Source organism: Schizophyllum commune (assembly GCF_000143185.2).
Source record: "Schizophyllum commune H4-8 unplaced genomic scaffold SCHCOscaffold_8, whole genome shotgun sequence".
Classification (NCBI taxonomy): domain Eukaryota; kingdom Fungi; phylum Basidiomycota; class Agaricomycetes; order Agaricales; family Schizophyllaceae; genus Schizophyllum; species Schizophyllum commune.
This window is the reverse complement of record NW_026089545.1, coordinates 466,513-488,615: the sequence shown is the minus strand read 5'-3', so window position 1 is coordinate 488,615 and position 22,103 is coordinate 466,513. Positions and strand designations below refer to the sequence as shown.

Here is a 22,103-nt window from a genome sequence, read left to right as displayed (position 1 = left end):
TGTAGCCGACGCTTTCAAGCAATCGTTGGGCATTGTCAAGGCCAGGGTGATGGTAGGAAGCGAGGGGGGCTCTTGAGGAGCAGGAAATTCGTAGTTGGACATCGAAGACTGAAGGGGGGATGCAGACGTCGTGACCGAAGTAAGATAAATGCCAAGGCCGAATGCAGCAAGGGTGCCGTCCCGGGAAAATTTGGTCATAGCCAGCGTGGTCCGGCTCCGGAGGAGCCGGGCATACTTCCCAAAAAGGTGGCCAGCGAGTTCCTGCGACGCGCGCCACAGGCGCGCCTTTCGTCGTCCCCGAGAGGCCCAAACTTGGTGGAGATCGCCCGAGATCACGCTGGGCACCCTGAGGGAACTCCTGCCATCAGATGGGCAGCAGCGATGTTGACTTGGTGGGATTTTCGCTCGCAGGGGTGGCGGTGAGCAGCGCGCTGTCGCGCGCCTTCCTTTCTTGCCTTCCGCTTGTCCCAGCTGTTCATGAGCATACATGAGGAACACGAATGTCTATATTGAACACTATCTACTGTGCATACTTACTGGTATAAATGTGCATATATGTTTTGAAGGAGGCGAAGGATAATGTAAGTGGGGAATAGCTGAGGTCAAGGGCCAGACCGGTATGGGGAGGAGACGAGGGGAGGGGGCATAAAGGTGATGAGGTTGATCGAGGAGGGGAAGGGAAGGGGAAGAGAAGGGAAGGGAAGGGGAGGAGAGGGGAAGGGGGCGATGGCGGCGGGCCCTTTCACTGCGTGTTGTAGTATTCATTGAGGAGATGCTGTGGCGCTGATCGTAGTTCTCTTCGCGCGACGTTCACACTCCCCTCCTCGCTCGCAACCTGCCCTGTGCTGCTGGCTGTCCGCGACGTCGCCCCTATATCGCAAGGTCAGAAAAGCGGAGGTCTTAGTCGCATTATTACGCACCTTCCGAATGTCCTAAGCCCCTCCAGTGAGCCCTGTACTTCGCTTGTTGTGTTATATGGCCTGCGCGTGGGGCTGGTTTTGCGCTCGCCGTTGTGATGGTGGTGGCGGACAGGAATTGACGCTGGGGCTGGCGCGTGATGGGCGCTTCGGCATTTGCCGCGGAATCGGTGAAAATCGGTCGTTGACCGATTTTGTCGGATTAAATCGGTCTGCAGACCGATTTCCGATCACGCTGCCCACCCCGCCCTTTCCCGTCCCGGTCTTATCGTCGAGGCCGTGTGGCAAGTACGAGCGAGGGCGGAGGAGCGCGACGTGAGGTTCATTCTGAGTGGACTTCCCCATCTCCATCTTCGTGAGCTTGGAATCTATATGGCGAGCTTCGTATGTAGCAAGTAGGTGACGCTGGACGAGGAGGAACGAAGGGCATAGCGGAGGGTATGGCACTTCAGGGTTTCCTCCAGAGCGTAGGCGTAGACTTGTTTTGATAGCGGGGCAGACGTCGGCAAGAGCTACGAGATAGTTCTTGCAGTTAGTCGCGAGCAAGCTGCTGGCTCGAAGCCAAATCTACTGGCTGGTACACGGAGATTGTGGCGTTCTTGCATCGTCACCGTGTAGCCTCGATTTGGGGGACATATAGCAAAGGAGATGCCAGTGACTCCCTGAGGAATGCGGCAGGTGAGTTGCAACGTCGGTGACGGTGCGTGGCACGTCTTGACTTGAGGGTAATCTCTCATGGCCTCGAAGCTGAGTATATGCGCATCGAACGTCGTCAGAGAAGCTCCAAAAGGCTGGAGAGTTCGTCTCGAAGTCTTGGGCGACGATTGAGCGCAGAATGAAGTTCCAGTGAGATATGCTGCCCGAGAACTTCGATGCGCGATGATGGTAGGAGCAGGGAAGCGATACCAGGCTGACGCGTTTGCCGCTCGTGTGATTGGGGCGCGATCGAGCACGTGGCTTATGGCCGGGCACCGGCACGAATTCCCGGTCTGAACTCTGCTTGACTCCCGCAAAAGTCTATCTGATAGAATTTTTGAGCAGCCTGCTGTGCTCATACTATACAGTCCCAAAGAAAAACAAAATCACATCCGGTACTGCATCCCAGGGATCTCCCAATCGGTGAGGTCCTCGTACGCCTCCTTCCCCATCGTGCCGTCCGTCTCCCCCGCTCGTCTCCGGTTCGCGTACATCAGGTACGCGCGCAGGAGGAGCGCCTCTGCGACGGCGAGTGCGTAGCAAACCATGATCGTGCGGAAGGCGGTCTGATACACAGGCGCTTCCGACGTCTTGAAGAAGTGCGGGCCGGCGCTGTCATCGAGGGGTCAGCCTAGTGGACGAACGTGATGAAAGAGATAGCTGGGACGCACATATTCCCCGTGCAGTACGCAACGAACATGAGCGCCGTCATGGTCATCTTCTTCGTCATTCCACGGTAGTTCGTGTTCATGACGGACATGGCGAGCGGGAGCGCGCCCGGGCCGAAGGAGATGAGGTAGTAGCCGAAGAGCTGCACGCCGAGGCTGACGGTGCCGGAGTAGATCAGTGCACTACCAACGACGGGCGGGATGACGACAAAGATGATGAGGAAGCAGTAGGCGTTCTTGAAGCGCCCCGCAATCCATCCACTGCGGCGTGTTAGCACACCGTCTTCCTGGGTTCAGATGGTACGCACGTTATGAGGATCGTAAAGAAGGCAACGAAGGAGGAAGGGATGCCGACCAGCGTCGTCTCCAGGCTGGTGAAGCCAAAGCCCTGCATACCAGTCAGAAACTACATCACAACTCACCGCCATACAACGCACCTTCAGCACCAAGTTGGCAAAATTTTGCGTCCCCGAGTTCGGGATCTGCGTGCAGATGCTGATCGAGGCGAGCAGCCACGTCTTAGGGTCCTTGAAGCACTCGATGATCTGGTACGTCTTCAACTTCTTGGTCTCAGCCGTCGCATTGCCGGTCCCCGCGAGCGCGACGCGGTCTTTTGCGCACGCCTTCTCTTCTTCGGTGAGAAACCTGCAGGAGCTGATGCCATCGGGGAGCACGTAGTAAAGGATGAAGCCCCAGAGGCCAGTGGCCGTGCCGAAGATCTACGAAGCGATGAGCAGGTGGCCAATGAAGCAACAGGAAATACTCACGATAAACAAGAACTGCCACGGCTGAATCTGGTTGTCGATCCTGCCAATCGCATACGCGAGCAAGCTCGCCACCAGTCCGCCGAACGAGTTGCCCGCGAACCACGTCCCCGTCCGGAACGGGATCTCATCGCGCGTGTAGTACGTGCCCGTGATGAACACAAACGCGGGCGTGATCGTCGACTCGACGACGCCGAGGAGGAACCGCAGCGCCGCGAGCCCACCAAAGTTCGTGCACACGGCCGTGAGCGCGACGACGAGGCCCCAGATGACGGTGTTGATGGAGACGTATTTGCCGACGGGGAGCTTAGGGATGAGGAAGGAGGTCGGGTAGGCCCAGAAGAGGTAGCCGAAGTAGAAGATGCTGGATACCCAGCTGTATTGCTCGCCGACGAGGTGCTAAGGGGGTGATCGGTTAGGTTAGATGGTATTTGCGGGAAGGGAGTGGGGCTGAAGACGCACTGTGCCTTCCTTCAACCCGAACACGGACGCGCTCGACAGGATCGTCTTGTCGATGAAGTTGAAGTTGTACGTGACGAACATGATCGGCATGAGCCGCCAGTCGAGCTTGCGCACCACCCGCTTCGCGAGCGCCGTATCCACCGTCGCCGGCAGCTCATCGACCGCGTTTTTCGAGTCCTTGAACGAGCTGGCATCTGCGTCCATGATCGCGGTCGTGCTGGTCGTGATGGGAGAGGGCAACCCTGCTCTTGCCCTGCTCCGAGGCGACCATAAGCAGCAAGCACCCTCCCCGCGGCGCAGTAGTATTCGGGATAGATATGGCGATAGGCAACCCGCGCCTATCGTCCCGGTGACCTCCTGCGCTGGATAAGGGGCACACGACGGTCGGGCTCGGCGCTGGGGTCGCTGCTGGGAGCCTGGGCGGGGATCAAGGCACGAATACCGACGGGGAGGGGGCGGAGAGGTGATCTGCAGCGATCGAGCGGGACGGAGGCAGAACGGATCCCAAGCCTCATCGCCGCGGCGCGGACACAGAAAAATGCCGATAAGATAGCATTAAGCGCCGGGTCCTGGTGCTGTCACCGCAGAGGGAGGGTTGAGTAGAAGACCACTGCACTCATCCAACGATGACCGATCCCAACGTCCCACGCGCCGTCTCAGCCTTCGTCGCCGCCCTTCCTAAGGTCGAACTCCATGTCCATATCGAGGGCACTCTGACTCCCGCCCTCCGCTGGCGCCTCGCGCAAAAGAATGGCATCGCGCTCTCCTACAAGACGTACGAGGCCCTCCTCGCCTCGTATGCGACCATGTACAACCACCGGCGCGAGCTGCACGGCGACAATGGCCTCCCGACGTTCCTCGAGGCGTACTATGGGGGGATGGAGGTGCTGAGAACGGAGGACGACTTCTACGAGCTGGCGATGGAGTACTTCGCAAAGGCGGCGGAGATGAATGTGCGTTACGCGGACCCGTTCTTCGACCCGCAGGCGCATACGCGAAGAGGGGTGCCGCTCGGGGACGTGATGCGTGGCTTCGAGCGCGCGGGCAGGGATGCGAAGGAGAAATATGGCGTCAATGTGGGCTGGACGATGTGTTTCCTGCGCGATATGCCTCCGGAGGATGCGCTAGCGACGTATGAGGCGGCGGTGCGGGACTTTGGGGGCGTATTTCACGCGATCGGGTTGGACAGCAACGAGTACAACCGGCCTCCGCGGCTGTTCGCAGAGGTCTTCCAACGCGCGAGGGCGGATGGGTACAAGATCACCGCACACTGTGACGTCGGGCAGAAAGACACGCACGAGCACATCCGGGAGGTCGCGACTAGCTGCATGGGAGGAGTCGAGGGCGCCGATCGTATCGACCACGGGCTGAACGTTGCGGATCAGCCTGAGCTCCTCGTGCTAGTCAAGGAGCGAGGGCTGGGACTGACGCTGTGCCCACACGCGTACCACCGCCGGCTGCCCACGGACTGGGTGTTCGGGAGCATAAAGAAAGTCTGGCAAGCCGGAATTCCATTTAGCGTCGCGAGCGACGACCCGACGTACATGCATCAGCAGTGGGTGACGGAGAATCTGGGCAAGGTGATGCATTACTGCGGCTTCCAGGAGAAGGACATGGTGAAGATTCAGCGCGATGGGGTCGCTATGTCATGGGCGTCGGAGGAGGTGAAGGAGGCCATATTTCGAGAGTTAGATAGGTTCGAGAAGCAGTGTAGCAGCTAGACCGTATACACAGAGCAGCTTTTAGGCGTTCGAAAGAGTTGCAGCTACCGATGGCGATGGCGGTAGGAAGGAAGAACGATGCAAATATTCGCGCGCCCGTCCCACCCTGGGATGCGCCTGCTTGACATCCGTCACTTGTTCCTGACTTTCAACATGTTCCCTCGCCGTCCTCCCTCCTCCTCCTCCTCTCTCTCTGCCTCACAGAACATCGCCTGGGCATCTCATGAAGTGCCACACGCCCACCCACTATCATCACTAGCGACCTAGTCAAGTGTGCCCACGCAAATTGGCTCAAGCTAGCCATCGCTCTTTCTATTGAGCGCGCACCGCATCCCGGAACTACTGCTCTCGCGGGAACTCACCTGGGCGTATGGATCTCCCTACTTGCAAGCTCGCGAATGTATCTGCACGATAGGCTCCTCGCCAATGAACGCAACTCCCCCGCATATTCGCTCCTGCCTGAATACAAGTATCCATTCCAGAATCACCAGGTTATGTCGCCATTTGTATCTCGTATCGGGTGTTTGACAGCGGTGGGAATGAGGGCCCGCTCATGGCCCTCACTGCGCTTGGAAGGATGGTTGCGACCTGGCGTAACTGTGTAGGCGGCGCAGTGGAGGACTTCGTATCCGGTGCGTAGGCGCGCGCGCTCGTCCTGCCGTTCCTTCTCACTCACGGCCGTTAGTGAACCCCTGTCCCTCATGACTTTACCAAGCACTCGCGATCATCGCAACGATATCAAGCGTGTTGGCTCGGTGCCGTGAGCGGTTCTGTCAAACGATGTAGCGCGCAGCACACGAACAGTAGAGATGGTCGTCACTGCGTACACCCCTCCCCCCTTCATGCACGATGCTGCTCATGTACTCGGGCTTCTGTTCACATGTCTCGTAAAGGGGCGTACTGTTGGGCTCACAGGCTTTCTGACCGTGTTCGTCGAGCACTCCTCCATCGCTTTGCCGTTCTTTGTGCTCCGTCTCGCCTGCGCCAACCTCTGAAGTATAATTCTATTTTTCATCTACCACGGCCTGTTCCTGTATCCTGCTCGCTTCCTTCTCCTACGAGCCTGGTCATCGAGCACTGAATAGACAATTCAATGCCTTACTAGGACTAGTGATTAGCTGCTGCTCCATCCCGCGTGTTACCCGGTCTCCGACGTTTGTCATATTCGAGGCTTCTCAGCGTCCCCTCACCCCTTCCCACCCGCTGTCAAGAGCTAATGTGGTTGATGAGCGATGAATGACATGCTGTGGGGGCGCACAGCGGCCTAGGCGTAAGCTTGGCTGCTTGTGATCGGAGCCGCCTTGGGCAATAAAAGGAGCGCTGGCTCCTTATGCTCCTCCAACATAATCGGCCCTCTAGCGCCATCATCATGGTCACCGACGAACTCCCATCCGACGGCGCCAACGGCGCTCCGCACGCAGCCAGTAATGGGAATGGCATGGCACACAAGATTCAGGAGCTGCAGGACATCATACGCGGTCAGGTGCATTTGCGAGGCGACCCAAGGTGCGCCCCCGGTTGCCCCCGTTGCGAAGAAGGCTGACGAGGAGAGTGCAGATTCAACGATTATGCCACTGTCTTCAACGGCAATGTGACCACCTCATCGCGCGCGGTTACCCTCCCCCTAGACGCGGAGGATGTGAGCAAGTGGGTGGCCCGGCCCCGAAGCGAGTTAATGTGCTCAGCAGCGACCCCCAGGATCATACGATTTTGCGCGCACCACGGGCTCTCACCCTCTGTCAAGGCCGGCGGGTACAGCACTGCGGGTTGGGGCATCGGCGGCGACATCGTGATCGACCTCTGCAGAATCGGCGAATGCGACATCGAGCCCCCGCACCCTGATGGGTCGTACACGAGTATCCGCGACATGGCGCCGCCGAACAGCAAGGGCAAGGGCAAGAAGGCGGTCAAGCCGCCCCTGACGCCGTCCGAGGAGACACCGTACACGGGAAAGCGCAGGCGGGAGCACGATCACGACGACGACCACAGCGCGGCCTCTCATGCTGTCGCAGGCTTTCTCTCTGGCGCCCCCTTTGAGCCAGGTCCCGACTCTCGTACCCCACCTACCCATCGCCGCAGGTTGGATAGACAGGGCAACTCGTCCTCCCCCGCTGTGTCGCCGTCCGGGACGTCCATGCACTCCCCGCCATCTACGCTCCCTATCACCTCGAGCCCGTCCACCAATGGCAATGGCAGCAACGGCACCTCGAACGGCCGGCCGAGCGCCGCTCGTACGACATCTGACAGCAGTCCCTTTGGCTATCTTGACGAGCCCATGACCACAAGCCCCCTACCTCCTCACGTCGTCCAGTCCAACTTCAATCCGCACGGGCGCAGCTTCGAAGCCTGGGACGCGCACCCCACTGTCAACACCGTCTTCGCAAACCCCGCTCTCCCGCCCACGCCGCTCGCCATGCTCGCGCAGGCGGTGCCCGCGCATGACCGCGCTTTCGTCACGTTCGGCGCGGGGCTGCGGCAGAAGGAGGTCGATGTGTACACGGCGGAGCACCCGCTGCCGGCGAGGGCGATGGGCGGGAGCGGGATGGGCTTCGGAAAGATACCGTACCATGTTCCGTTGTGCGTAGAGGGCCTGTTTTTCTGCTGCGCTACGAGCTGATTAGACCGCCTAGTGCAGCCCATCCTTCGGGGTCCGCGATTATGATCTCCGCGGGCTTTGGCTTCCAGGGACGTCTGCGCGGCCTCAGCATCGACGCGCTTGTCGAGGCGGAGGTGGTTCTGGCGGACGGGAGCATAGCCGTGATTAACAAGCAAAGTCATCCCGGTGAGTGGGACCACTTCGTCTATATCACCTGCTGATTGTATCCGCAGACCTATGGTGGGCAATACGCGGAGCTGGGTCTGCCTTCGGCGTAGTTACGCGCTACAAGGCAGTTGCCTACCCGATACCCCTTGTCTACGCTGGCAATCTCATATAGTAAGTCTATCCCGATACGGTTTTGCCCACTCAAGCTGATTCCGCGCATCAGTCGCTTCCATCGCGCGACAGCACCGTCATTGATCAAGCACTACCGCGACTGCGTCAAGGGCGCACCGCGGGAGCTATACGTGAATTTGCTGTTGACCGCCGGTCCTGCGGACAAGGACTCGCTGGTCGTCATCCAGTTATGCTATCTTGGACCCAGGGAACGCGGTCAAGAGTTTATGCTAGCGATCAGCTCATGGGACGGCGAGAAGTGCCTCCTGAACGAGGTTGACGAGAAGAGCTTCTTGCACCAACAAGATAGCGTAGCTCAAGTCCTGCGAGCGAAAGGTAGGCCGTCCCCTTGAACACCGCATTCATCGACTGATCGTCCCCGCAGCCGGCCGCCAGTGGTACATCCGCTCGACAGTCGTGACGAGCCTGCCCGACGAGGTCATCCACCACACCGTCCTCCAGTTCGCGGACACACCAGTTGGCTGTAGTGCGTGCAAATCCCCCGCTCTCCCTAGCGCCGGAGGCTAACCCACACGCTAGCCTGGCTCTTCGAGCTCGCAGGCGGCGCCATCGGCGACTTTGATGACACCTGCGTGCCCAAATCGCAGCGGGAGACGGCGTTCACGCTCGCCGCGCTCCACCAGTGGGAGATGGACGTGGACGACGATCGATGTTTCGACTCCGCGGAAAGGGTAGGGCCTTTGGTTTTTGCAATGCGATTTTGTGGGGGCTGACGCACTTCGTAGTGGATCTACGACACCCTCAGGCCGGTGAGCACGGGAGGGCCGTTCCCGAGTGTGAGTTCATTCGTCTACGTGACCATCGATGACTGACGAACAGGCGTGCAGTTCCTCGGCCGTCACGAGCCTATTCCTCGCATCAAGGCATGCTACGGTGCCAACTGGGATCGCCTGTGCGAGCTCAAGAGGCGATACGACCCGACGAACATGTTCAGGCATTCCTTCTGGCCGATGAACGAGCGATGGGAGGAGGTCGAGTCGAGGGACAAGGAGCCCCCGACGCCGAAGATGCCGTTCCAGCACCTGTGAAGTGGTCTTGCATTGATGTATTTGGCCCAATGAGGCCGCAGTGAATTCACGGTTGTTATCTCTCGCTACATACGGGTATATTGGTTGTGCTCTGTAACCCTACTGCTTTCTTGATGCTGTGTTGCTTCTGACCTGATTCATTCTCCTCGCATACGGCCTTGATTGGGCAGTTAACGAATTCCGTTCGGTGACCGCCATGATAGAGCATCTGGAGCTGCCGCCGCCGTTGACCAGGCGATCTTTCCAAGGCTAAGAACTTGTGCATATAACTGCCGAGCCTAAAACTGGTGATGCTTCTTCTTGTCGTATTACAGCTCCTCCATATCTATTGTTACCATATTCGGTAAGTCCTGTTCATTGTGGGCGCCTTAGATATTGCCTTTTTCGGCTAGAAGCCGAGGCCGGGACTCACCTTGTCTACCTTCGCGATCACTTCTCGACGCCCGTTCAACCGAGATTCTCACAAGAATCCTGCCTCAGGTATTTCTCGAAGGTACTGCTAGCGCCCGCCTCACCTGACAAAATAGATGTGGCACGAAGGCTGCACAGACGCCCGTGTTGATCAGGCTTGACTCCTCCAGTTGTATAGCAAGCTCCCCGACTTTCGTTTCAGCGCTCCTGAATATGTATAGGTCCCTATGCTCACGGGAAGACCATGCGTGTCCTGACAGGCGGCGCTATCTCTGCAACTCGGAGAAGTACAACCTCCGCGGCGGTGCAGTGATGGATTGGCATCGCTCTGTGGCATCCGCCGACGCCGGGGATCAACTGCTCGAACCGGTCCAACGCGCCGCCCTGTATATAACTCCTCGTGTTTCCCGACTTTCCTTCCGCCCATGACTTGACACTCTACGACGCAAGATCCTAACGACGCGCTCAAAAGCGAACGGCCAGGTCTTCAAGATCTGTCACCGTCCTCAAGCACTCGACGACGCCCTTACATTTCGACGATCCATCACCGCGACAGATATAGCTGCACGGCCGCCCTCTACGTTATCCTACGCCTTCTACACGCCCATTATACTACTATGATGAACGGCCACTCTATTCCTCATCTTCATTCTACTTCTGCGCCTCGGGTCTGCCCGTTCGCTGCGAAGCATGGCTACTGTGCCCCGCAGAAGGGGGACAGCAGGAGTGTATGCCCTGCGCTCAACACAATGGCGAACCACGGCTATCTGTAAGCGCGTCTTACCCCATACTTTACAACGCGCTGACATCGTCCTTCTTCCCTCTCTTTCCATGCGCTAATATATCCGCCTTATCCCCTCGATCCGCGCAGCCCGCGGAACGGCGATGATGTCTCCCTCCTGGACGTCATCTGCGCGCTGCAGGAATGCTACGGCCTGACCTGGTTTCTCGCGGCCTTTCTCGCGATCGGAGGCTACGTCCTGCTGCACTGGTGGCCGTGGCGCGTCTTCCGCCTCGAGGAGATCGGCAAGCACGGCGCCGTCGAGCATGACGCGAGTCTCGTACACGAGGACGCGCGCGGGCGGCCATTGGCCCCCACTCGCATTCACCCACATCTCGTGACTGCACTAGCGGATGAGACCCTGGCCGCGTACGCGGAGGACTCTCACGAGAGCAGGGATGCCGTTGTGTGGACGTCGTATCACGCAGCACGCGCTCGCGTTCGTCGGGAGAAGGAGTCGCCTCCGCTCGACGCCGTTCATGCCGAGATCGCCCGAGGCGAAATCGCCATCATGCTCTGCGTTTGGGAGTACGCGCTTGGGGAGGTCGATACGGCCGCCCAGGCTTCGCTCAGCGACGAGAAGGGTAAGCGTGTTGATCACCTTGCCACGACTGGAGCATTCGCTGACAGGCTTATCCCAGACCCCAACGACATCCCGGGTGATTTGACGCGGGCTCTCGAAGCGCATCAAAGGAAGACTACCTTCGTTCGCTCTCCTGCCTCTGCACCTGCCTTGGCACTGCATCCTTCGCAATCCTCCACGGACGACGACTTCACCAGCAACGGTGCTTCCCCCGTCCACATGTCCTTCGCCGATGCCATCAACGCGAAAGGACATGCTCGCATATGCAGCGTCGGGAATGGATCCATCCTGACCACGGGCAGTTCCCCCTCGCGCAGCCGAGAGGGCTCTGCCGAGCCCGAGCCAGCGAATCAGCCTGCATCCGCGAAGGCGAACGACAAGACCCTGAAGAACCTCTCCGTCACGCCCATCGGGAGCTTCCGCATCTCTACGCACCAGCAGCCGTGCGATGAGCTGCGCGGGATCCCGCTGGCGTGGTGGCTGAAGTTCTTGGCTGAAGAGCGTCTGCCGGAGGGCGTGGTTGGGCATGGTGTGAGGCGCAGGGTTGGCATACTCGATGTCGTTCGCAAGTCTGGAGAGATAAGGTCTGGCATGGAGTATATCCGCCAGGTCCGTTCGTAGTACCGTTCATCCTCCACTCTAGCTACTTTCCCATTATTCCGAACATCTAATTTTGTGGCACATAGGGACAACAATCTAACATGAATGCCTCTTCGGTTTGTACAGTACTTCTTGGCCAGGGGTCTTGGCGACGACTGGCTGCCAGCGCATCTGCTTCGTTAACAATATTGACCGTTGGTTTGCTTTGTGGGTCCCTCCCGGCAGTTGCCGAAATGTTTTGCTTCCATCCGTCGACCGTGATCGATCTCAGCTCACTCCGTCATGCTCATGACCCTCAGAATCTCAACGCTCGTGGATATTCACTCCTGAAATCATATATTGTGACTGTTTTCTTTCAGATGTGTTCCCATCCGGCTCAGGTGTCTACAACACTGGCCTGAAGGCCAGATATCGCTCACGCGCGGCGTCACGGTTAAGAGACCTTCAATAAAGTCGGACGCAGCCGAGAGGATCCTGCTTCTATTAGGGTCTGTACTTGTGTGGCCCTGCTTACCAGTGCCTGCGCGGCTTTTGGTAATGTGAAGCACCTACGCGCCTAACTCTCGTGTCCTCCTTCAACTACCGCATCATCTGTCCTGGCCTTAGACACTCATCTGGTATGCATGACCGAGACTGCTCTCCTTCTGTGCAGTCGTTTGCCAGTGTAGACAGTATTTCCATGCACACGTCCTCCACCCCGACATCGCCCGTCGCACAAGGATACGTGGACGTCCGCGATGGCAAGAACAGCCTGCAGTCCCAAGCCGACTCGACCTCGAAGAGAGAGAGCCCTCGGTTCTACCTGGAGGATGGAAACCTGGAGCTCGAGGTGCGCTTACCACTCGATCGATGGACATCGTGTACTGCATCTGATCTTATGCTATAGCTCGACGACGGCACATTATATAACGTCCATCGCTATTTCTTCAAGAAGTACGCGCCAGCTTTCGTAGAGCTGTACCTGGACGGAGCGACAGAGAAGCCTGTCACACTTCCGAAGGTCGCATCCCTCGACCTCGACCGCTACTTGTCCTTTTTCTAGCCAAGGTGCGCTCTTAGTGCGGGCACGTGTAACCCGCGGTTCTGAATCGCACACAGCGAGCCCGGCAAGTGTGATGTCTGCACCGTCGAAGAGTGGACCTCGATCCTTCGCCTCGCCACGGCCTGGTCTGTCCCTAGTCTGCGCCAGCTGGCTATTTGTGAGGTCGAGCCCAAGGCTACACCTGTGGATAAGATCGTCATCGCCCGCGAGTTCGACCTCGGAGAGACGTGGCTTTTGCCCGCGTTCGCGGACATCTGCAGTGCACCTCAGTGGCTTGATTACGAGGACGCCCAGCGTCTTGATATGCGCACGATCGTGGAGCTAGCTCGTGTCAGGGAAGGGGTGCGCTCTGGTGCGCGAGGCGCGTTCGACGTGGCAATGGCTGTCCGTGCCAGTCCTATTCTCTTCCCTGATGGGGACTTTCTCCCTCAAGCTGACGACACCATCTCTTCGACCACTGCAAGCCTCAGGTCATCTCCCGGCCCGAGTCCTGATCCGTCCGTTGATGCGAACGCGGTCGCATCCCCGTTCCAAGCTAGCGAACCTATCGTCCCCGGCAACTCGACACTGCTTCCGGCACAAGGACCATGGCCCCCCTTGCCAGACGAACCCCAGGCCCCCCCTCCACCGCAGCCTCTAGGACTTATGGAGCTACTCGCGCTGCTTACACTGCAGAGCGCCGAGCTCGCTGAAGAAGCAAAAGCCTGGGATTCTCCGCTCGATCGTGTGCAGTTCGCTCTGCGATTGAAGGATCGTATTGCCATCGAAACTTCATCGGTCGCCCTTCACCACCGCGCCTGGCGCCAGTGTCGTGTGAATCAGATTTTCAGCGGTCTTGCGATGTGCACGGCCGAAACAGTGAAAGATACGTTGCACGCGGAAGATTATGGCGATGATTATTCCAGCGCCATACTCGCCATACTTACTCACCTGGCTCGGAAGGTCGTAGCGAATCACCTAGCGCGTATGCAATCGCAAGACTCTAGCAGTGCTATGGATGCTCGCAAACGCACTCGCGTTATAACTAATTCCAGAATCTACAATACTGTGAGCAGGAGGTTGATGCAGTGAGCGGATGATCACCTTCGTCCGTGAGCACAATGGACTGACAGGTACCTAACAGTATAGGTCTGGACGTCACGGCGAACGACGCGACCCTACGCAGCATGTTGATCACAATCCCCTGTTTTCATACCAAGGATTGAAAGTCTCCACATACAAGTTGTTCCATACTTATGCTGTCATTCTGTCGAAAAAATGAGATTGACCCGAACCTACCTAGTAAGCGAGTGTTCTACCTCCAGTGCAGTATCCTCCTGGAGTGCGTACTCCGAGAGCTGGTCGGCTGTCACCGGCAGCGACCTCTTCCCCCCGGAGAACTTCTTGAGTGTCGTCCGAGCAGTTGAAAGTCTTCAATGTTGGTCCCTGCTTCATCTTGTGGGTCGAACCCGGCAAATTCCGACTCGCTTTGCTTCCGTCCTTCTCAACTTGGTAGTCTTTGTTCAGTGCATCGTACTCACCTATACTGCGCTTTCCATCATACACGGAGTAAAGGGAGGGAGTCTGCTGCTGCTTGAAAATACCGATATGGGACCTTCTATATGACAACGTCGCCACCTGGTTGACCCCGCCGTAGGTGTTTGAAGACCAGTCTACCTATTAGGTCTGTCGGTTGCAAGTGTGCAAAACCTACCAATCTCTATCAACGCAACGCCGCCGCACAAATAGGACATTGCGAGGCTCAGCGCACGTAATTAGCCGAACGCCGTGGTAGACCGTGTTAATGCCGTCGACGAGCCGTCGTGAAACGCAAGAGCGGCAGAGAACCAGCCATACCTAGTAAAGATCGGCGACGTGCGTGGGGCAAAGCAGAATTCACATCCTCCGACTATCAACGACCTAAATTTCATGAGCGGACTGCAGACTCGTATCTCTATCATCGGCGCCGGTCCTGGTGGACTTATGCTCGCGCGCCTCCTTCGAGTGCAGGGCATCCGCCCGAGGGTATACGAGCGCGACGTGTCCGCGACCGCTCGTCCCCAAGGCGGTTCGCTTGATTTGCGCCCAGAAGATGGCCTCCTCGCAGTCAAGAGGGCAGGCCTTTTCGACCGCTTCCGCCAACACGCCCGCTACGAGGGCCAGCAGACGCGCATCTTCGACAAGACGGGAAAGCTGTGGCTCGACGTGGGCGCGGAGGGTGATCGCGCGCCTAGCGAAGAGCAAGCTCGCCCGGAGATTGATAGGTGAGTGTACCGATTGGCGGCTAGATGCATTGAGTGATGACAAGAGTTTAGACAGGACTTGCGCAACATGCTCCTCGAGTCACTCGAGCCAGACACCATCAGATGGGACCACACCCTCGACAGTGTCGCACCTGCACCGAATGGAGGTTACACTCTCGCCTTCCGTAACGGTCGCAGCGCGACCGCCGACCTCGTCATCGGCGCCGATGGCGCCTGGTCCAAAGTGCGCTCGACCGCCCTCACGAAGGCCCTCCCCACATACACTGGTGTGTACTTCATCGACGCCGCCATGCCCGACATCGACGTGGTGCACCCATCTATCGCCACGCTCGTCGGGCAGGGCCTCGCGTTCTTCCTCGGAGACCGCAAGGCGATCATACCGCAGCGCAACGGCGGCGGTGTCCTACGCGTGTACTTCGCGCTGAAGGCGCCAGAGGAGCAGGCGGATGCGTTCAGCGACGATGTCCTGCCGAGGGGGCCCGCCGCGATCCGCGATGCGCTGCTCGAGAATTACAAGGGGTGGGCGCCGGAGGTGCTCGATATCGTGCGCGCGAGCGAGGGTGTTGAGATCACCGTCCGCAAGATCTTCTCCTTCCCGCCAGAGCACGAATGGAAGTCGGTAGAGGGCGTCACCCTTTTAGGAGACGCAGCACACGTCATGTCGCCCTTCACTGGTGTCGGTGTCAATCTCGCCCTCGCAGACGCACTTGATCTAGCGGACGCGATCAAAGAAGGCGTCGCAGGGAAGGCTGGCGTACAGGATGATGCCAAGGCGCGTATGCGGAAGGCTGTCCATGAGTTCGAGAAGCGGATGATGGCGCGCGCGAAGGAGAACCTGGTATGGTCCAACCAGAGCTTGGGTGTCATCTTTTCGGACAATGCGGCAGAGACAGTGACGAACGTTCTACGCTCGCATCACGAGCATTAGACTAGCGCAGAGAGTATTGAATGCCTTACCTACATGAGTATTACAGAAACACTCATGCAAGAGGGCGAGATGGAAGGCGCAAGCAAGGAGTGGCGAATTGGGATCCAACTAAGCACGTGGATCCTCGGACATTGCCGAGGCGTGGCGCAGAGTTCGGCGCCTATCCTAACTGACTTCTTTCCAACGTCCATGGCCGACAAAAGTCGTTCACCATCCATTCAGTCTTTTACGAGCGCCGACAGCGTGTCGATGCTTGCGAGTCCGACGCCGGAGTCTCCAGCCACTCCGTCTACCGCCCCACATGAGGACGATGTGCCTCGTGGCACAACGCCAGAACTTCGTGAAGAGCCGGTGGCGGAAACGGCTCATCAATCTCACCGCTTCTATCTAAAGGACGGGAATGTCAAGTTCAGGGTGAGCTGTCTACTTACGTAGGGCTCCCGCGTCGCATCACTCAACTGCAACTTAGCTTGACGATGGCACGTTGTACAACGTGCACCGCTACTTTTTCGACAAGCACGCGCCACTGTTCTCCCAACAATATCTCTGCGACGCAGGCGAGGGCATTGTCGCACTGCAGGGCGTATCTAGTACCGACTTAAATCGCTTCCTGGCCATGGTCTACCCTTCGTGAGCTCGAATTGCAGATATTCCCGGCCATTACGATGACAACAATCATTTTTAGCGACATCGGCGACTGCGACATTCACACCGTCGACGAATGGACCTCTGTTCTGCGCCTTGCAGTCAAGTGGTCGATCCCCAACCTCCGCGCGCGCGCCCTTCGCGAGATCGAGCCACGGGCGTCGCCTGTGGAAAAAGTGGTCATTGGGCGCGAGTTCGCGCTCGGAGAGGCGTGGTTGCTCCCTGCCTTCGTCGCCATCTGCGGCGCCCGTGAGTGCCTTGGGTACGTGGACGCGGCGAGGTTGGGTTTGCGGACCGTCGTTGAGATCGGGCGCATTCGGGAGGACTACCTAATCCACGGGACGGTCACCGATCTAGCGGAGGCCGTGCGCGCGAGAGATGTGCTATCGTTCCCATCGCCAGAGTTCCATCCTTCAGCAGGGCTCGATGATGGCGTTCCTATTGCTACTGTGCCCTCAGGAGCTGCCGCCACAAGCAGCGCCCCTGTTGTCCCCCACCAGGCGCTCGCTGCGATTGACGACAGTAGCGTAAACTCCGCGCAGGCCAACGCTGTGCCGCGGCCTCCCGCCATCAACTCGGGCGTGACCGCTGCAGGAGACCCTCCGCACCCTACGAGTACAGAAGCCTGCCTTGAGCAGATTAAGGACCATCTGGAATACCTGGCCTTACGCGCAGCGGAAAATCCCGAGATGGCCGACGTCTGCAACACCGACCTGGATTGCGCGCTTTACGCCGTCAGACTTCATGATCGGCTCGCCAACGAGAAGTCCCCTGCTGCTCTTCGTCACCGGGAGTGGCGCCGAGAACGTCTGAACCGCATCTATAGAGACTTCCTCCAAAACGTTTCCGCTCTACGTTATGAAGTGGACCTGAGAGATAATTCGCAGTCTGCGGCGAACAGTTTCGCCTACATCGAACGTGTTCTTGCGCCGAACATTGTTCATCAGCGTCTACCAGTTCCGCATGAACTTGTCGACGACGATAAAGAAAATAATCGCGAGGACCATCTTACCGTTGTTTTCTCTCCCAACCAATTCGCCCTCAAACAGCAAATTAAAGATCGGTTGGAAGAGTGAGTTTGCAGATTTGTATGCACACGAACTCACCACTGACATTCGTGTAGGCGAGGGCTCGTCGTGATAGATGATAAACGCCGGGAAGCGCTACTCATAGAGCTATCTATTCCTGACCACATAGATCCAGAGGAGGATTTCTAGGCGATATCTTTTCTTCTACAATCGAACGGCCCTGTGAATGACCATACCGACGTCGTCTTCCCCCTTTTTTGAGCCTCATGGTTGCTATTTACTCCTCAAGTGTCTATCATCGCTTTTTACTTACCTCCGCACATCTGTTCGGTCTTTGTCGTGCTTGCACGATGATTGCAGCCTATAATGCGTGATCAGCGCACTTCAACCGTGACAATTGATCCCACTTGGCCCCGTATCTGTCACATCCTTCCGCCTTGCCTTCCGCCATCACACGAGCTCGAAGCGCGGCTGTCGTCTCTGTTCCCTTCTGCAATCCGCGTGGCTCCATAATTTTCTCACCTCAGTTCAGAGACCGTGGACCCGGCTTTTACTAGGCTTGACCATCTTAACTTTGGACGCGCCGTGCCCTGAGCTGGAACTGGAAGCTTCACTGGCCATACTCACTTGGATCTCCAGTCGGAATCACTGCCCTTCGTGGTCGAACACTATCGTATCCTATCCTTCGCTTCTTTGGAGCGCATGCCGTATTCCGGAGTACACGCTGTATCCCCGTGTCCCGCTAGTGCGGAAAGAGCGCGGGCTTGCTTGGATATATGCAAACTGGGGTTCGCTTCTACCTGTTGCCCTCTTCCATGACCCAGTCAAGCCGTTGCTCATCTGTGCAGTCGTTTGCCAGCGCTGATAGTATGTCCATATCTGACTCATCCTCGCCTGAGGGAGCGCCTGCCTTCTTACCGGCGTACACGGAGATGAATGGCTCGTCCCGCTCGGAACACGAGGACGACACGAGTAGTCTGCAAAGCCATCGATTCTTTTTGGAGGACGGGAACGTACGGTTCCAGGCGCGTTGCTCCTCTTGTACTGATTTCCGCCGTCTAATGCACAAGCGACCAGCTCGAGGACGGGACCTTGTTCAACGTCCATCGCTACTTCTTCAAGAAACATGCGCCCTCTTTCGCAGCCGAATATCTTCGGGATGTAGCAGAGGAGGCGATCAAGCTTCCCGGCGTTACAACAGTCGACTTCGAACGCTTTCTCACCATGATTTATCCGTCGTACGCACTGCCATCCCCGCGCGGTGCAAGCTGGCACTGACCTTCGCCCCATCTTCCGAAGTGAGATCGGCGAGCGCGATATCGAAACCGTCGACGAGTGGACATCGGTCCTCCGCCTCGCGACGAAGTGGTGCGTCCCTCGCTTGCGCGCCCTCGCCATTCGCGAGATAGAGCCCAAGGCGACGCCCATCGAGAAGATCGTCATCGCGCGGGAGTTCGACCTCGGCAAGGACTGGCTTCTCCCGTCGTTCACGGCCATCTGCACCTCGTCGAAGCCGCTCGATTATGACGAGGCGGAGCGCCTCGGGCTGCGCACCGTTGTGGACATCGCACGCATCAGGGAGGCGCGATGCAGGTCTAGCGATCGCGAGTCGACGGAGAGCGAATACGACGTGGCGTCCGCTGTGCTGGCGAGTAGCGTGCTTGTGCCTACGCATGCAGGAGATTCCTCACCGCCGGGCAACGATGACACGGTCGTCGTGGACGATCTCATGCTGAGTACTCCTCAGGAGTTGGCTCTTACCGCGAATTCTTCATCATTGCCTACGAGCACCCAAGGCAAGTCGATTGTCTGTATAGCCGATTGTCATAGCTCACCCCGTCCAGACGCAAATTCGAGCGATAGCTCGACGCCGACGCAGTCAGAACCAGATACTCCCCTCGCGGACGAGGAAAATACGCCACAACAAGCGGACGAAGTAAGCGGCGACGAGACGGCTATACCGGAGTCATTATGGGAGCGCGCTTTGTACGCTCTGAAGCTTGAGCGACCGGCCGAGAACGAGCAACCAGAAACTACGCAACGGCGCCGGGAGCGCCTATCGGAGATCGTCAATGGTATACTCGAAGGCAATCCAAGAACTTCTGTTCCGACGCAAATCGAGATTACTGCTGATTTATCACAAGACAACGCCCTCCGGTGTACCCAGCGCGGGCTCGGAAGGGTGATCGCCCAGCAGATCTTCCTGCGATTGGAGGAAATGGGTGGTAGTGCGAAGGGTAGCAGTACGGATGGCACGTCATTGACCGTCGTTGTTCCCAAAAAGAGCGCATCCACAGCCTCTATTAGGAGCACGCTGACCAGTAATCTTACACAGTACGTGTCCCTTGCAGCGCCAAGATGATGATCATGCTAATGGTTGCCTCAGGGGTGGTCTGATCGCTATTCCCTGCTCACATAATCAGAGGCTCCTTCATGTGGCGGCTCCGCAAAAACAAATTAATTGATGTTGTTCGAGAGGAGTATATGGCAGTGTCCTTCATACATCGGACTGTACTTTATGGCAGAACCCATAGTGATTTGCATTCTACTAGTACCGCCCCGAGAATCCGTGCTCCCGATTGTTCGATATAGACGACGATTGTCTCCTCATTTTGTATCTTCCTCACTGGACCTGATCTTGCATTTCGTTCATTCGTGACTTGTTGTCCGAATGTTTGGTCCTCCTATGTCAGTGAGCTGTCGCTCTTCCCCGTCTCTGAAGAGAGCAGGTACGCCGATGATCAGACGCGTTCGAACTCGAAGTTGTGACGGATTTGATGGACACGCGATCCCCTGTATTGTGGCGTTCAGAGACGGCACGACTTGTCCCGCCATCATCCGCTCGGCGCTCAGTGCACAGAATCCAACCAGCGCTGACTTTGCGGACGGAAACCCTGACCTGTCTTTTGTCCTTGAGATATTGCCCAGAGCCCAGTACTTCTCCACAAGTCCTACCGACATGACCCAAAAAGACAGCGGCGCAAGTCATGACTTGCCCGACAAGCGCGAACCAGAAATGTGCGGTCGCAATTCCTGCCATCGTTTCTGCTTTGAGGATGGCAATTGCAGATACAGGCGCGTCTTCTGCACCTTTTGTCAGACAGGAAACTGAGTGCGATGCAGTTAGATGACGGTGCATTGTACAGGATTCATCGTTCCCTCTTTCAACAGCACTGTCCTCAATTCGTCGCAAAGAACCTCCAGGAATTGTCAGAGAAAGTTATGCTTCTTCGCGACGTGGCAAGTCGCGACTTTCAGCGGTTCCTATCCATGGTCTATCCCTCGTACGTTCGGGTTTTGCCCATCTGTTCGCCTTGCTCACACATCCCAGCGAGATTGGTGGGTGCGACATACGCTCGGTGGACGAATGGACTTCCATTTTGCGTATTGCTACGAGGCTCTCTATTCCTCCTCTTTACGCGCGTGCTATTCGCGAGATCGAATCGACGGCCACACCCATCGACAAGGCCGTCATCGCACGCGAATTCTATCTCGGCGAATCCTGGCTCCTACCCGCATTCACCGAGATCTGTGAGGCAGATCGGTGGCTGGACTACGAGGATGCCAAGCGCCTGGGTCTGCGCACCGTCGTCGAGATAGGACGTATCAGAGAAGAGCAACGTAGCGCTCGCGATTTCGCCGCTGCCGTGCGCGCAAGTCCAGTCCTCGGGTCTTTGGAGTACATTCCGTCACCTTCTCTGCCTTCAACCGACACGTTGCCCGGATACTCCGTGGCGAGCCCTCAGGGACTTACCTCGACGGACAACACAGTTACGGACCAGACTCCCTTGTCTTCGGTTGTACGTGATGTCGAAGGCCCCGAGACGGATCGCATACCTTCGCGCCAGAACGATCTTGGCATCATTCACGCCGGAATAATGGACATTAGCAACCGGCTAGCGCATTCCACTCTCCGGCAACTCGAGATGGCTGAAGCAGCCAACGTGCGCGACTACTTCTATCCCACTATCTGCGCCCTCGAACTGGCCCATCGCATCGAGACCGACAAGTCACCGGCCTCCGTAATGCAGCTCGGATGGCGTCAGGCTCGCTTGGAACAATTCATACATGCTGAACTACGTCACCATCCGGGCCAAGAAAAGGACGTGGTCGCATCCAACTACTCAGAGTCCAATAGCAGCGCATGCATTCAGGCCGCGGAGCACCCTCTCGCTAGGATAGCGGCAAGACAGCTCCTGCAGCGTGGGTACTGTACCTGCGGTACTTTCGATGCAACCCCTCCGCTGACCCCCGAGCGCCTCGTTATCCGTAATTTTCCGTCGGCGAAGGTGAAGGAGCAAGCGGAGATGGAGTTGCGAAAGTAAGGAAAAAACGATCGCGAGCAGCATATTCGCTGACTTTGATGTTAGGTATGGCCTTGTCGTGTCCGATATCGAGGGCGCAAACACGATGTCGATATGCGTGGAAGTACCTGCCCGTCTAGCGTACTATCTTTTGACAGCGTGAGGTTCATGTTAGGCTATATCATTTGGCAAGGAATACGCAATGAACCATTCGTGCCTTCGGCGGCATCTTCTATGGGTCACGTTGAATCGGTATCGAAGCCACGTGACGGCAAATACAGACAAACTTCGAATTCATAATCGAACCGTGCCATTCCCACGCTTCT

The 22,103-nt window shown here is 57.5% G+C and overlaps 11 protein-coding genes across 11 annotated transcripts; 9 read left to right on the top strand and 2 right to left on the bottom strand.

Annotated features, from left to right (window-relative positions):
- Positions 1-490: 490 nt before the first annotated feature.
- Positions 491-955, bottom strand: SCHCODRAFT_02630744 (uncharacterized protein). Its single transcript, XM_050345624.1, has one exon. The coding sequence runs from the start codon at positions 763-765 to the stop codon at positions 517-519; it is 249 nt and encodes an 82-aa protein (XP_050199115.1). The 5' UTR covers positions 766-955; the 3' UTR covers positions 491-516.
- Positions 956-1,999: 1,044 nt separating this feature from the next.
- SCHCODRAFT_01098621 (MFS general substrate transporter) lies at positions 2,000-3,711 on the bottom strand (the record flags this gene model as incomplete). Its single annotated transcript, XM_003030675.2, has 6 exons — positions 2,000-2,225; positions 2,285-2,542; positions 2,590-2,669; positions 2,719-3,000; positions 3,049-3,444; positions 3,508-3,711. 6 exons carry the CDS (start codon positions 3,709-3,711, stop codon positions 2,000-2,002), a joined length of 1,446 nt encoding a protein of 481 aa, XP_003030721.1.
- A 422-nt stretch (positions 3,712-4,133) lies between these two features.
- SCHCODRAFT_02582519 (adenosine deaminase) lies at positions 4,134-5,228 on the top strand (the record flags this gene model as incomplete). The annotated part of the gene is made up of 1 exon (XM_050343933.1): positions 4,134-5,228. One exon carries the CDS (start codon positions 4,134-4,136, stop codon positions 5,226-5,228), a length of 1,095 nt encoding a protein of 364 aa, XP_050199114.1.
- A 1,253-nt stretch (positions 5,229-6,481) lies between these two features.
- SCHCODRAFT_02630740 (uncharacterized protein) lies at positions 6,482-9,407 on the top strand. Its single transcript, XM_003030234.2, has 10 exons — positions 6,482-6,734; positions 6,786-6,875; positions 6,927-7,805; positions 7,859-8,010; positions 8,058-8,163; positions 8,216-8,499; positions 8,549-8,650; positions 8,704-8,855; positions 8,910-8,960; positions 9,012-9,407. The coding sequence occupies exons 1-10, from the start codon at positions 6,598-6,600 to the stop codon at positions 9,210-9,212; spliced, it is 2,154 nt and encodes a 717-aa protein (XP_003030280.2). The 5' UTR covers positions 6,482-6,597; the 3' UTR covers positions 9,213-9,407.
- An 836-nt stretch (positions 9,408-10,243) lies between these two features.
- On the top strand, positions 10,244-11,608 carry SCHCODRAFT_02507628 (Cloroperoxidase; the record flags this gene model as incomplete). The annotated part of the gene is made up of 3 exons (XM_003030235.1): positions 10,244-10,392; positions 10,495-10,948; positions 11,429-11,608. 3 exons carry the CDS (start codon positions 10,244-10,246, stop codon positions 11,606-11,608), a joined length of 783 nt encoding a protein of 260 aa, XP_003030281.1.
- A 658-nt stretch (positions 11,609-12,266) lies between these two features.
- Positions 12,267-13,700, top strand: SCHCODRAFT_01172782 (uncharacterized protein; the record flags this gene model as incomplete). The annotated part of the gene is made up of 3 exons (XM_003030236.2): positions 12,267-12,416; positions 12,474-12,616; positions 12,686-13,700. The coding sequence occupies 3 exons, from the start codon at positions 12,267-12,269 to the stop codon at positions 13,698-13,700; spliced, it is 1,308 nt and encodes a 435-aa protein (XP_003030282.1).
- A 492-nt stretch (positions 13,701-14,192) lies between these two features.
- SCHCODRAFT_02690069 (FAD/NAD(P)-binding domain-containing protein) lies at positions 14,193-15,869 on the top strand. The gene is made up of 3 exons (XM_003030237.2): positions 14,193-14,872; positions 14,924-15,732; positions 15,760-15,869. The coding sequence occupies exons 1-3, from the start codon at positions 14,538-14,540 to the stop codon at positions 15,798-15,800; spliced, it is 1,185 nt and encodes a 394-aa protein (XP_003030283.2). The 5' UTR covers positions 14,193-14,537; the 3' UTR covers positions 15,801-15,869.
- A 309-nt stretch (positions 15,870-16,178) lies between these two features.
- On the top strand, positions 16,179-16,768 carry SCHCODRAFT_01049409 (uncharacterized protein; the record flags this gene model as incomplete). Its single annotated transcript, XM_050340929.1, has 3 exons — positions 16,179-16,214; positions 16,270-16,430; positions 16,486-16,768. Coding segments are annotated over 3 exons (480 nt in total), but the record flags the coding sequence as incomplete, so codon positions are not given.
- A 366-nt stretch (positions 16,769-17,134) lies between these two features.
- Positions 17,135-17,662, top strand: SCHCODRAFT_02506851 (uncharacterized protein; the record flags this gene model as incomplete). Its single annotated transcript, XM_003030238.2, has 2 exons — positions 17,135-17,517; positions 17,569-17,662. The coding sequence occupies 2 exons, from the start codon at positions 17,135-17,137 to the stop codon at positions 17,660-17,662; spliced, it is 477 nt and encodes a 158-aa protein (XP_003030284.1).
- A 294-nt stretch (positions 17,663-17,956) lies between these two features.
- On the top strand, positions 17,957-20,160 carry SCHCODRAFT_02335105 (uncharacterized protein). Its single transcript, XM_050342414.1, has 5 exons — positions 17,957-18,498; positions 18,551-18,711; positions 18,773-19,269; positions 19,318-19,807; positions 19,860-20,160. Exons 1-5 carry the CDS (start codon positions 18,250-18,252, stop codon positions 19,936-19,938), a joined length of 1,476 nt encoding a protein of 491 aa, XP_050199112.1. The 5' UTR covers positions 17,957-18,249; the 3' UTR covers positions 19,939-20,160.
- A 130-nt stretch (positions 20,161-20,290) lies between these two features.
- Positions 20,291-22,089, top strand: SCHCODRAFT_02335099 (uncharacterized protein). The gene is made up of 4 exons (XM_050342413.1): positions 20,291-20,548; positions 20,601-20,757; positions 20,805-21,794; positions 21,844-22,089. The coding sequence occupies exons 1-4, from the start codon at positions 20,461-20,463 to the stop codon at positions 21,938-21,940; spliced, it is 1,332 nt and encodes a 443-aa protein (XP_050199111.1). The 5' UTR covers positions 20,291-20,460; the 3' UTR covers positions 21,941-22,089.
- Positions 22,090-22,103: the final 14 nt, after the last annotated feature.